We start from the raw sequence: 15,154 nt of genomic DNA on the forward strand, positions 1-15,154 counted from the left end.
CCACCATAGAAAGTTCATCCTCAATCTCATCAACTTTGGAAACATCTTCAGTGACATCAAGTAACTTTGTATCATCATCTGCATCACCTTCTGTTAGTACATCAGGCACATCCAGTGAGATCCCTACCAGTGTGTCATCTGCTTCTTCAACTTCTGCCAAATCTCTTTCCACAATTGAACCTTCTACAGCATTTGAGTCTTCGACCACCACAGAAAGTTCATCCACAATCTCATCAACTTCTGAAACATCTTCAGTGACATCAAGTAACTTTGTATCATCATCTCCATTGCCTTCTGTTAGTACCTCTGGCAAATCTCCTGAGATCCCTACCAGTGTGACATCTGCTTCTCCAACTTCTGCTGAATCTTTTTTCACAACTAAACCTTCTACAGTATTTGTGTCTTCATCCACCACAGAAGGTTCATCCACAATCTCATCAACCTCTGAAACTTCTTCAGTGACATCAAGTAACATTGAATCATCATCTGTACCACCCTCTGTTAGTACCCCAGACACATCCAGTGAGACCCCTACCAGTGTGACATTGGGACCTTCAACTTCCATTGAATTTCTTTCCACAACTGAACCTTCTACAGCATTTTTGTCTTCATCCACCACAGAAAGTTCATCCACAATCTCATCAACTTCTGAAACATCTTCATTGACCTCAAGGAACATTGAATCATCATCTGTACCACCCTCTGTTAGTACCCCAAGCACATCCAGTGAGATCCCTACCAGTGTGACATCTGGGCCTCCAACTTCCACTGAATCTTTTTTCACAACTGAACCTTCTACAATATTTGTGTCTTCAGCCACCACAGAAGGTTCATCCTCAATCTCATCAACCTCTGAATCCTCTTCAGTGACATCAAATAACTTTGAATCAACTGTACCATCCTCTGTTAGTACTTCAGGCACATCCACTGAGATCCCTACCAGTGTGACATCTGCTTCTTCAACTTCCATTGAATCTCTTTCTACAACTGTATCTTCTACTGAATTTCTGTCTTCAGCCACAACCGAAGGTTCAATCACAATCTCATCGACTTCTGAACCATCTATAGTGACATCAAGTAACTTTGAATCATCATCTGCATCGCCTTCTATTAGTACCACCGGCAAAAATACTGAGATCCCTACCAGTGTGACATCTGCTTCTCCAACTTCTACTGAATCTATCCCCACAACTGAATCTTCTACCTCATTTGCGTCTTCAGCCACCACTCAAGGTTCATCCTCAATCTTTTCAACTTCTGAAACTTCTTCAGTGACATCAGGTAATGTGGAATCATCATCAGAATCACCCTCTGTTAGTACCTCAGCCACATCCACTGATATTCTTTCCAGTGTGACAGCTGGGTCTCAAACATCCACTGAACCTCTTTCCCTGACTGCATCATCTACAGCATTTGTATCTTCAGCCACCACAGAAGTTCTATCAACAATCTCTTTAACTTCTGAAACATCTTCAGTGACATCAAATGTCTTTGAATCATCATCTGCATCGCCATCTGTTAGTTCCGCAGGCACATCCTCTGAGATCCCTACCAGTGTGTCATCTGGATCTCTAACTTCCACTGAATCTCTTTCCACAACTTTACCTTCTACAGCATTTGTGTCTTCGGCCACCACAGAAAGTTCATCCACAATCTCATCAACTTCTGAAACATCTTCAGTGACATCAAGTAATGTGGAATCATCATCAGAATCACCCTCTGTTAGTACCTCAGCAACACCTGGATCTCCAACATCCACTGAATCCTTTTCCACAACTGTACATTCTACAGAAATTGTGTCTTCAGCCTTCACAGAAAATGTATCTACAATCTCTTCAACTTCTGAAACATCTTCAGTAACATCAAGTAACTTTGAATCATCATCTGTATCGCCTTCTGTTAGTACCTCAGGCACATCTACTGAGCTCCCTTCCAGTGTGACATCTGCTACTCCAACAACCACTAAATCTCTTTCCACAACTGGACCTTCTACAGCATTTGTGTCTTCGACCACCACAGAAAGTTCATCCACAATCTCATTAACTTCGGAAACATCTTCAGTAACATCAAGTAACTCTGAATCATCATCTGTTAGTACCTTCGGCACATCCACTGAGATCCCTACTAGTGTGTCATCTGCCTTTCCACCTTCCACTGTATCTACGATTGTACCTTCTACAGCCACCACAGGAACTTTATCCACAATTTCTTCAACTTCTTCATTAACATCAAGTTCCACTGACTCATCATCTGTATCACCAACTTTTAGTACCTTAACAACATCCACTGAAATTCCTACCATTGTGCCATCTGCTTCTCCAACTTTCACTGAATCCCTTTCTACAAATGTACCTTCTACAGATTTTGTGTCTTCAGTCACCACAGAAAGTACTAGCCTAACCACAGCTGGTGGTAATTTTACAGAAAGTTCTATATCAAGTACCACATTAGATACAACCAGAACCACTTCTCCCATCACCGGTATCCTCCCAACATCTGGTACATCTGTCAACTCAACAATGACAAGTTTCATTTCAAGTGAGACATTAACAAAAACAACAGCAACACCTTCTTTGAGCTTCACAACATCTGTTCAAGAAAATAATACCGCTTCTATCCTAAGCACATCTATTACAAATTCTACAGAATCTACCACAGCAAGTACCACATTAGATACAACTGGAACCATTCCTAGCACTACCAATGATAAACTAACAACTGACAAATCTGACATCACAACAATGACAGGCACAGTTTCAAATCCTACATCTACATTAACAACAGCAAGAACTACACCTTCTGTGAACTCAACTACATCCATAACAACAAATAGCACCACTACTAGTCTAGTCACAGCTGGGATCAATTCTACCGAACCTTCTACATCAAATACCACATTGGATACAACCGAAACCCCTTCTCCCACCACCACTGCACCATCAACTACCAACTCAACAACAACAAGCATCCTTTCAAGTTTTATGTCTACATTAACAACAGCAGCATCAACATCAACAACACCATCTTTGATCTCAACCACATCCACACCAGCGAATACTACTAATACTACTACTACCCTAAGCACAACTGCTACAAATTCTACGGAATCTTTTACAGCAAGTACTACATTAGATACAACCAGAATTACTTTCACCACTGCCTTTCCAACAACTGGCACATCTGTGAATTCAACACCGACAAGTGTCTTTTCCAATCTAACATCTACATTAACAACATTGACAACAACAACAACACCATCTTCGACTACACCAACAGCAAGTAATAGCAGTACTAGTTTAAGCACCGATAGTATCATTTCTACAGCATCTTCTACAACCGGGACCACTACCACCACCATGCAAGCAAATGTTACCTCTGTCAACTCAACAGTGACATCTGCACCTATATCTGTATCGACAACAACCATCAGTACAACACCCTTTTTGAGCTTGACTACAACAACAACAGCAAGTAATGCCAGCACTGGTCTAAGCACAGCTGGGAATGTTTCGACAGGACCTTCAACAGCAAGTACCATATTAAATACAACCAGTACCACTTCTCCTACGAATACCACCACTTCTGTAGCCACAACTGGTTCTTCTGTCAACTCCACAACGACTAACGCTCTTTCAACTCTCACATCTACATTAACAACAGCAACAACAACACCTAATACTACAACAGCATTGACATCTACTGTGACCGTAATACCTACAGCAACAAATACTTCTACAACAATGACGACACCTACTACAACGACACCGTCAGCAAGTAATAGCAGTACAAGTTTAAGCACAGATAGTATAATTTCTACAGCATCTTCTACAACCGGAATCACTTCTACCACCACCACTATGCAAGCAAATGTTACCTCTGTCAACTCAACAGTGACATCTGCACCTATATCTGCATCAACGACAACCATCAGCACAACACCCTCTTCAAGCTTGACTATAACAACAGCAAGTAATGCCAGCACTGGTCTAAGCACAGCTGGGAACATTTCGGCAGGACCTTCAACAGCAAGTACCATATTAAATACAACCAGTACCACTTCTCCTACTAATACCACCACTTCTATACCTACAACTGGTACATCTGTCAACTCCACAACATCAAGCTTCCTTTTAACTTCGCCATCTACATTATCAACAGCAACGATGACACCTACTACCACAACAACTACACCATCAGCAAGTAAGAGTAGTACTAGTTTAAGCACAGCATCTTCTACAACCGGAACCACTTCTACCAACACCACCATGCAAGGAAATGTTACCTCCGCACCTTCATCTGCATCAACAACAACCATCAGCACGACACCCTCTTCGAGCTTAACTACAACAACAGCAAGTAATGCCAGCACTGGTCTAAGCACAGCTGGGAACATTTCGACAGGACCTTCAACAGCAAGTACCACATTAAATACAACTAGTACCACTACTACTCGTACTACCATCACTTCTGTAGAACCAACTGGTACATCTATCAACTCCACAACGACAAGCGTCCTTTCATCTTCAACAAATACTTCTGCAACAACGACAACATCTACTACTATTACAACACCTAATACTACAACGACAACAACTTCTACTCTTACAGCAACAAATACTTCTACTACTGCTACAACACCTACTACTACAACACCTAATACTACAACAACAACAACGCCTACTACTACAACGACAACAACACCACCTACTACTACGACAACAACGACACCTACTACAACGTTGACAACAACCACCACAACCGCAGCTTCTTCATTTTGTGGTGAGTTATTAAGACAGTCCCTACTCCTATAGAAGTATAGTCTATACATAATAATAGTATTAGTAAGGCTTCCACTTTTTTTTTTTTTTTCTGGCAGTTTTTGGACATCTGCCACTGCAGTTTTTGAGCCAAGGTCAGAAGTGGATCCATAAGGGAGGAGAAGTGTAAGTCCTTCCTTTATATTTCCTATTCCTTTTGAATACACTTCTGGCTTTGGCTCAAAAACTACAGTGGCAGATCTCCAAAAACTGGCAGAAAAAAAAAAAAAAACAAGTGGAGACTTAGCCTAGTAAAAAAAAATTCAAGTCAACCGGTGACAGATAGTTAAATAGATTTGTAAATTACTTCTATATAAAAATCTAAATCCTTCTAGTACTTATCAGCTCCTGTATGTTCCAGAGGAAGTTATGTAGTTCTTTCCAGTCTGACCACATTGCTCTCTGCTGACACCTCTGTCTGTGCCAGGAACTGTCCAGAGCAGGAGAGGTTTGCTATTAGGATCTGCTTGCACTCTGGACAGTTCCTAACACAGACAGAGGTGTCAGCAGAGAGCACTCTGGTCAGACTGGAAAGAACTACTAAACTTCCTCTGGAGTATACAGCAGCTGATAAGTACTGGAAGGATTAAGATTTTGATATAGAAGTAATTTACAAATCTGTATAACTTTCTGGCACCATTTTTGCTCCAGAGCGCCCCTTTAAAGGTGGAAAACCTTTTTTTTTTTTTTTTTTTAAAGGAACTGGTGCCAGAAAGTTAAACAGATTTGTAAATTACTTCTATTAAAAAAATCTTAATCCATTCAGTACTTTTTAGCTGCTGTTTGCTACAGAGGAAAATCTTTATTTTTTTGAATCTCTTTTTTCTCTTGTCCACAGTGCTCTCTGCTGACACCTGATGCCCGTATTAGGAACTGTCCAGAGCAGGAGAAAATCCCCATAGCAAACCTATGCTGCTCTGGACAGTTCCTGACACGGACAGAGGTGTCAGCAGAGAGCACTGTGGACAAGACAAAAAAGAAATAAAAAAAGTAAAGAGTTTCCTCTGTAGCATACAGCTGCTAAAAAGTACTGTAAGGATTAAGATTTTTTTTAATAGAAGTAATTTACAAATCTGTTTAACTTTCTGGCACCAGTTGATTTGACAAAAAAAGAAAAAAGGTTTTCCAGTGGAGTACTACTTTAAAGGGGTTCTCCGGTGCTTACGCATCTTTTCCCCTATCCAAAGGATAGGGGATAAGATGCCTGATCGCGAGAGTCCCGCCGCTGGGGCACCCCGTTTGCAATCAGTCCCCGGAGCGTGTTCGCTCCGGGTCTGATTACAGGCGACCACCGGGCCGGCGGCGTGTGACATCACGCCTCCGCCCCCGTGTGACGTCACGCTCCGCCCCTCAATGCAAGCCTACGGGAGGGGGCGTGACAGCTATCACGCCCCCTCCCGTAGGCTTGCATTGAGGGGCGGAGCGTGACATCACACGCCGCCGGCCCGGTGGTCGCCTGTAATCAGACCCGGAGCGAACACGCTCCGAGGACTGATTACAAACGGGGTGCCGCGTGCAAGATCCCGGGGGTCCCCAGCGGCGGGACTTGGATAGGGGAAAAGATGCGTAAGCACCGGAGAACCCCTTTAAAGTAGTACTCCACTGGAAAACCTTTTTTTTTTTTTTTTTAAACAGATTTGTAAATTACTTCTATTAAAATTTTTTAATCCTTCCAGTACTTTTTAGCAGCTGTTTGCTACAGAGGAAATTCTTTACTTTTTGAATTTCTTTTTTGTGTTGTAGGGGAAAAGATGTGTAAGCACCGGAGTACCCCTTTAAGATATAGCATTATGTATCTATGCTAGTGCTTTCCAACCAGTGTGCTTCCAGCTGGTGCAAAACTACGACTCCCAGCATGCCCGGACAGCCTTCGGCTGTCCGGGCATGCTGGGAGTTGTAGTTTTGAAACAGCTGGAGGCACACTGGTTGGGAAATACTGATCTATGGTCTAACAGCTCCCTCTCTCTTTACAGATGTCTCGATAAGACTTCTCAATCTCACCAGTGAATTGGTCACCATCAGGCTCATCTCACAAGGAGCTCCGGCCAACGCTGCCTATGTAGTGACCCTGTCTGAAAATGGCAAAGTCCTACAAAACGTTAACACCGCCAACACCACCGTCAGCTTCCTTGGGCTTTTTCCTTCGCTTGAGTATCAAATAACCGTGCAGCAGACGTTCTGCCCCAGAAGAGCGAATTACACCCTGGGGTTCATGACAAGTAAGAAGCTGTTTTTTTTTTTTTTTTTTCCCCTGGACTAGGGCTCGTTCACACTACAGAATCTCCGCCCGGGCACTAGGACCGCTCGGAAATACTCCGTCACTCTATAGACGGCAATGCATTGCCGAGCGCATTCTGCCGAAAGAACTAACATGTTCCTTCTTTCGGCGGAGTCTGGGGGTCCGGAATTTCCACGGCAGTGTGAACGGTGCAGCAGGATCCCATGGCAAACAACGGGACCGTATTTTTTTCCGCAGCAGAAATCCGGAACGGAATTCCGCTCGGTAAACACGGAGTGTGAATGGGCCTTTAGCTATTTATCTAAAAAAAAAAAACCTAAATTTAGAATTTTTATGCATATTTTATAGGTGGGTTTTGTACCAGTTGCTTATTTGCAAAATATTTGTTTAAAAAAAAATAAATAATAATAATTACATAAGAAAAAGAAAAAAAAGAAATGCGGTGAAAAACATGGCTGCTATTTGGCAAAAATAAATAAATAAAAAAAAAACACCGCCACACCAGTCTGTGGATTGGGTCTTGGTAGTGCAGATCAGGTCTATTGAAGTTAAAGGGGTATTCCGGTGAAAAACATTATTATTTATTTTTTTTTTTTAAATCAACTGGTGGCAGAAAGTTAAACAGATTTGTAAATTACTTCTATTAAAAAATCTTAATCCTTCCTGTACTTATTAGCTGCTGTATACTACAGTGGAAATTCTTTTCCGTTTGAAACACAGAGCTCTCTGCTGACATCACGAGCACAGTGCTCTCTGCTGACATCTCTGCCCATTTGAGGAACTGTCCAGAGTAAAAGCAAATCCCCATATTTTCTTTTTGAAACACAGAGCTCTCTGCTGACATCACGAGCACTGTGCTCGTGATGTCAGCAGAGAGCTCTGTGTTTCAAAAAGAAAATAATTTCCGCTGTAGTATTCCGCAGCTAATAAGTACAGGAAGGATTAAGATTTTTTTAATAGAAGTAATTTACAAATGTGTTTAACTTTCTGGCACCAGTTGATTTAAAAAAAAAAAAAAAAAAAGTACCCCTTTAATGGGGCGGAGCTGCATTACCACAAACAACCTGAGAACAGGTGGGGCGCTGTTTTCTAATCTTGTACACATCCCTTGTAGAGGTTATCCAGAAATATAAAAAAAACATTTTTCGTTTTTTTTTCTTTTAAACAGCGCCACTCTTTTTCTCAGACTGTGTGTGGTATTGCAACTTGGCTCTAGTCGCTTCAATTGGACAGAGCTGCAATGACACACACAACCTTCGAACAGTCATGGCGCTGTTTTCTAATCTTTTTATAGGGGTTATACAGGAATACAAAAACAGAGGTTTTTTTTCCTCTAAAAACAGCGCCACAGCTGTCCTTGGGTCGGGTGTGGTATTACAACTTGGCTTCCTTCACTTCAATGGAATGGAGCTGCAATATCACACACAACCTAAAAACAGGCGTGGCGCTGTTTCCAAATCGTGTACATCCCTTTTAAAGGGATTATCCATAAATACAAAAACAGAGTTTGTTTTTTGTTTTTTTCTTAAAAAAGCGCCACACCTGTTCTCAGGTTGTGTGTGGTATTACAAATTGGCTCTGTTCACTTCAATGGAACTGAGCTGTGATACCACACATAACCTGCGAACAGGCATGGCGCTGTTCTCTTATCTTGTACATCCCTTTTAAAGGGTTTATCCAGAAATATAAAAACAGAGCTATTTTATTTCTACATAAACAGTGCCACTCCTGTCCTCAGGTTGTGTTTGGCATTACACCTTGGCTTTATTCACATCAGTGAAACGGAGTTGCAATACCATACACAACCTGAGGACAGGGGTGGTGCTGTTTTGCTATTCTTCTGTTCCTGGATAACCCCTTTTAAAGGGGTTATCCAGGAAAAAAAAACACTTTTTATATATATATATATATATATATATATATATATATATATATATCAACTGGCTCCAGAAAGTTAAACAGATTTGTAAATGACTTCTATTAAAAAATCTTCATCCTTTCAGTACTTATCAACTGCTGAAGTTGAGTTGTTCTTTTCTGCCTAAGTGCCCTCTGATGACACCTGTCTCGGGAACCGCCCAGTTTAGAAGCAAATCCCCATAGCAAACCTCTTCTACTCTGTGCAGTTCCCGAGACAAGCAGAGATGTCAGCAGAGAGCACTGTTGTCAGACAGAAAAGAACAACTCAACTTCAGCAGCTGATAATTATTGGAAGGATTAAGATTTTTTTTATAGAAGTAATTTACAAATCTGTTTAACTTTCTGGAGCCAGTTGATATATATGTATATATATATATATATATATATATATATATATATATATATATATAAACGTTTTTTCCTGGAATACCCCTTTAAGTTTCAAACAATTTGCTTAAGGCGTTACCAGGCAAGGACATGTTTTTCTTACAGTCCTTTTATATTTACCTTGTTCTGATCGCCATCAGCAGGGGGGTAGAAAATGTTCCTTTCCTTGTTTGTAAGTTACTTATGTCGACACCATTTGTCAATGCCGGGAGCTTATGCTTCAGGATGTAAATTGGGTATTTCCTGAAGTCTTGTGCTGACGCAGAAAGAACCTTAGTATCGCGCCTGATCACAGATAACACACAAAAGCACGAAAACAACATAAAACATTCATAAAGATCAGTGGTCTTCAACCTGCGGAACCTCCAGATGTTGCAAAACTACAACTCCCAGCATGCCCGGACAGCCAACGGCTGTCCGGGCATGCTGGGAGTTGTAGTTTTGCAACATCTGGAGGTCCGCAGGTTGGAGACCACTGATATAGATGATGCATCTGCACTCGCTGGCCACTGTATCATGTACACTTGTACAATTACTTGTTAACGCAAATAGATAATCAGCAACTCAATGCATTTTAGGCATGTAGACGTGGTCAAGACAACAGAGCACCAGTTCGAACAGAGCACCAGTATGGGGAACAAAGGGGATTTAAAGAGTACTCCACTGCCCCCAGAACATTTTGTTCTAAACACTGAGTGCGGGCTTCGCGGTTGTCACATTACGGACATGCCCCTTGTGACGTCACGCCACGCCCCCTCAGTGCAAGTCTATGGGAGGGGGCGTGGATGGCTGTGACGTTACGATCCCCCTGCGTTCGGAACAAAATGTTCTGGCGCAGTGGAGTACTCTTTAAGTTCCCATTGTTCCTCATTCTGACTTCCGACTACATCTACATGGAGTATCCCTTTAAAGGGGTACTCCAGTGCAAAAAGGTTGCCAGAAAGTTAAACAGATTTGTAAATGACTTCTATATAAAAATCTTAACCCTTCCAGTACTTATTAGCGGCTGTATACTACAGAGGAAATTCTTTTCTTTTTGGATTTCTTTTCTGTCACGACCACAAGTGCTCTCTGCTGACACCTCTGTCCATGTCAGGAACTGTCCAGAGCAGGAGAAAAATCCCCACAGCAAACATATGCCGCTCTGGACAGAGGTGTCAGCAGAGAGCACTGTGGTCGTGACAGAAAATAAATCCAAAAAGAAAAGAATTTCTTCTGTTGCATACAGCCGCTAATAAGTACTGGAAGGATTAAAAAAAATTTAATAGAAGTTATTTACAAATCTGTTTAACTTTCTGGCACCAGTTGATTTAAAAAAAAAAAAAAAAAGTTTTCCACCGGAGTACCCCTTTAAGTGACTTTGATCGTGGTATGGCTGTTGGTGCCAGATGGGCTGATCTACTGGGATTTAGGGTGGTACCGTTAGAAAGTATAAAGGGGATCTGACCCAGGACTAGAGAGGTGGACCTAATAAAGTGTCCCGGGAGTGTGTATCATGTACTAGCTGGAGGAAGTGACTGTTCATTCATGTTCGGGGAGCATGACGGGAGTAAGAAGATGATTGACGAGTATCACTAATTTTCCACTATTTAACGCTAACCCCCCCTCCCCCTCATACACAGACACACTTGCTTGTTTGGATTTCCCACTATCATGTGTGTCCCAGGTCAGCTGCCCCCGCGTGTGGAAAGTCTAGTTGGGTGATAGATATATATATATATGGATGGTTGGAAATGAAGTAAAGATATTTCTGTAGTTTGAAGCGTTGTTTGAATCCTGAGGTGCCGTGTATAAGGTGACGTGACTGCAGGTCAGAACCTCAATGGTTAATACCTGGCTAATTCTCTGCATTTTGCTCCATCAGAGGCGCGAATATTTACTGCGCAATTCAGGTCGTTGACAGAAAACTACAAACCTGACTACGCAAACTCATCTAGTCAAGCCTTCCTGGACTTTGAGAGAAACTTTATTAATGAGGTGAGAAGTAGAGACAATGGATGATAGATTGATAGATAGATAGATAGATAGATATGAGATAGATATGAGATAGATATGAGATAGATATGAGGTAGATAGATAGATATGAGATAGATAGATAGATAGATATGAGATAGATAGATAGATAGATAGATAGATAGATATGAGATAGATAGATAGATATGAGATAGATATGAGATAGATAGATATGAGATAGATATGAGATAGATAGATAGATATGAGATAGATAGATAGATAGATAGATATGAGATAGATAGATAGATAGATATGAGATAGATAGATATGAGATAGATAGATAGATAGATATGAGATAGATAGATAGATAGATATGAGATAGATAGATAGATAGATAGATAGATATGAGGTAGATATGAGATAGATAGATAGATAGATAGATAGATATGAGATAGATAGATATGAGATAGATATGAGATAGATAGATATGAGATAGATAGATAGATAGATATGAGATAGATAGATATGAGATAGATAGATAGATAGATATGAGATAGATAGATATGAGATAGATAGATAGATATGAGATAGATAGATAGATAGATATGAGATAGATAGATAGATATGAGATAGATAGATAGATAGATATGAGATAGATATGAGATAGATATGAGATAGATATGAGGTAGATAGATAGATATGAGATAGATAGATAGATAGATATGAGATAGATAGATAGATAGATAGATATGAGATAGATAGATAGATATGAGATAGATATGAGATAGATAGATATGAGATAGATATGAGATAGATAGATAGATATGAGATAGATAGATAGATAGATAGATATGAGATAGATAGATAGATAGATAGATATGAGATAGATATGAGATAGATAGATAGATATGAGATAGATAGATAGATAGATAGATATGAGATAGATAGATAGATAGATATGAGATAGATAGATATGAGATAGATAGATAGATAGATAGATAGATATGAGATAGATAGATAGATAGATATGAGATAGATAGATAGATAGATAGATAGATAGATATGAGGTAGATATGAGATAGATAGATATGAGATAGATAGATAGATATGAGATAGATAGATATGAGATAGATAGATAGATAGATATGAGATAGATAGATATGAGATAGATAGATAGATAGATATGAGATAGATAGATATGAGATAGATAGATAGATATGAGATAGATAGATAGATAGATATGAGATAGATAGATATGAGATAGATAGATAGATATGAGATAGATAGATAGATATGAGATAGATAGATAGATATGAGGTAGATATCAGATATATAATGCTGTATATAGATATATAACCGTGCTGTCTTAGTATCTGCATGTACACTCCGCTTCATTACCTGCCAGGTCACACAGCTGACACATATATCAATTGAGTGAATTTATGTTAACATCATATTTCAACTTTTACAAAAGTGTCACAGAAAGATAAATATTTGCTTACATGATTCAATGCTGTGACATTATGACTGTATATTTACACTATTACTCTCTTATGAAAGTGTCTACTCTGCAGTGTCTACTTGGTGGAGCACGGTTGTTACGCCGAGCGCTCCGGGTTCCCGCTCCTCCCCGGAGCGCTCGCTTCACCTCCTCCGCTGCAGCGCCCCGGTCACGTCCTCTGACCCGGGGCGCTGCGATCCTGCTGCTAGCCGGGATGCGATTCGCGATGCGGGTAGCGCCCGCTCGCGATGCGCACCCCGGCTCTCCTACCTGACTCGCTCCCCGTCTGTTCTGTCCCGGCGCGCGCGGCCCCGCTCCCTAGGGCGCGCGCGCGCCGGGTCTCTGCGATTTAAAGGGCCACTGCGCCGCTGATTGGCGCAGTGGTTCCAATTAGAGTTCACCTGTGCACTCCCTATATTACCTCACTTCCCTTGCACTCCCTTGCCGGATCTTGTTGCCTTAGTGCCAGTGAAAGCGTTCCCTGTGTGTCCCTTGCCAGTGTTTCCAGACCTTCTGCCGTTGCCCCTGACTACGATCCTTGCTGCCTGCCCCGACCTTCTGCTACGTCCGACCTTGCTTCTGCCTACTCCCTTGTACCGCGCCTATCTTCAGCAGCCAGAGAGGTGAGCCGTTGCTAGTGGATACGACCTGGTCACTACCGCCGCAGCAAGACCATCCCGCTTTGCGGCGGGCTCTGGTGAAAACCAGTAGTGGCTTAGAACCGGTCCACTAGCACGGTCCACGCCAATCCCTCTCTGGCACAGAGGGTCCACTACCTGCCAGCCGGCATCGTGACAGTAGATCCGGCCATGGATCCCGCTGAAGTTCCTCTGCCAGTTGTCGCTGACCTCACCACGGTGGTCGCCCAGCAGTCACAACAGATTGCGCAACAAGGCCAACAGCTGTCTCAACTGACCGTTATGCTACAACAGTTGCTACCACAGCTTCAGCAGTCATCTCCTCCGCCAGCTCCTGCACCTCCTCCGCAGCGAGTGGCCGCTCCTGGGATACGCTTATCCTTGCCGGATAAGTTTGATGGGGACTCTAAGTTTTGCCGTGGCTTCCTTTCCCAATGTTCCCTGCATCTGGAGATGATGTCGGACCTGTTTCCCACTGAAAGGTCTAAGGTGGCTTTCGTAGTCAGTCTTCTGTCCGGAAAAGCCCTGTCATGGGCCACACCGCTCTGGGACCGCAATGACCCCGTCACTGCCTCAGTACACTCCTTCTTCTCGGAAATCCGAAGTGTCTTTGAGGAACCTGCCCGAGCCTCTTCTGCTGAGACTGCCCTGTTGAACCTGGTCCAGGGTAATTCTTCCGTTGGCGAGTATGCCGTACAATTCCGTACACTTGCTTCAGAATTGTCCTGGAATAATGAGGCCCTCTGCGCGACCTTCAAAAAAGGCCTATCCAGCAACATTAAAGATGTTCTGGCCGCACGAGAAATTCCTGCTAATCTACATGAACTTATTCACCTAGCCACTCGCATTGACATGCGTTTTTCTGAAAGGCGTCAGGAACTCCGCCAAGATATGGACTCTGTTCGCACGAGGCGTTTCGTCTCCTCGGCTCCTCTCTCCTCTGGTCCCCTGCAATCTGTTCCTGTGCCTCCCGCCGTGGAGGCTATGCAGGTCGACCGGTCTCGCCTGACACCTCAAGAGAGGACACGACGCCGTATGGAGAACCTCTGCCTGTACTGTGCTAGTACCGAACACTTCCTGAGGGATTGTCCTATCCGTCCTCCCCGCCTGGAAAGACGTACGCTGACTCCGCACAAAGATGAGACAGTCCTTGATGTCTACTCTGCTTCTCCACGTATTACTGTGCCTGTGCGGATGTCTGCTTCTGCCTTCTCCTTCTCTACAGTGGCCTTCTTGGACTCTGGTTCTGCAGGAAATTTTATTTTGGCCTCTCTCGTCAACAGGTTCAACATCCCAGTGACCAGTCTCGCCAGACCCCTCTACATCAATTGTGTAAATAATGAAAGATTGGACTGTACCATACGTTTCCGCACGGAGCCCCTTCTTATGAGCATCGGATCTCATCATGAGAGGATTGAACTTTTGGTCCTCCCCAATTGCACCTCGGAGATTCTCCTTGGACTTCCCTGGCTTCAACTTCATTCCCCAACCCTGGATTGGTCCACTGGGGAGATCAAGAGTTGGGGGTCCTCTTGTTCCAAGAACTGTCTAAAACCGCTTCCCAGTAACCCTTGCCGTAACTCTGTGGTTCCTCCAGTAACCGGTCTCCCCAAGGCCTATATGGACTTCGCGGATGTTTTCTGCAAAAAACAAGCTGAGACTCTACCTCCTCACAGGCCTTATGATTGCCCTATCGACC

At 42.5% G+C, this 15,154-nt stretch overlaps 1 protein-coding gene across 1 annotated transcript in view; it reads left to right on the plus strand.

Annotated features, from left to right (window-relative positions):
• Nucleotides 1–2,222: 2,222 nt before the first annotated feature.
• LOC130358103 (uncharacterized) overlaps nucleotides 2,223–15,154 on the plus strand; it is a 52,527-nt gene continuing 39,595 nt past the window's right edge. Inside the window, exons 1-3 of the mRNA XM_056560916.1 lie at nucleotides 2,223–4,779; nucleotides 6,791–7,036; nucleotides 11,228–11,340. Of these exons, the coding sequence (XP_056416891.1) occupies nucleotides 2,520–4,779; nucleotides 6,791–7,036; nucleotides 11,228–11,340 (2,619 nt within the window). The 5' untranslated portion in view covers nucleotides 2,223–2,519. The remainder of the gene's footprint in view (nucleotides 4,780–6,790; nucleotides 7,037–11,227; nucleotides 11,341–15,154) is intronic.

The sequence above is a fragment of the Hyla sarda genome, chromosome 2, assembly GCF_029499605.1.
Source record: "Hyla sarda isolate aHylSar1 chromosome 2, aHylSar1.hap1, whole genome shotgun sequence".
Classification (NCBI taxonomy): Eukaryota; Metazoa; Chordata; class Amphibia; order Anura; family Hylidae; genus Hyla; species Hyla sarda.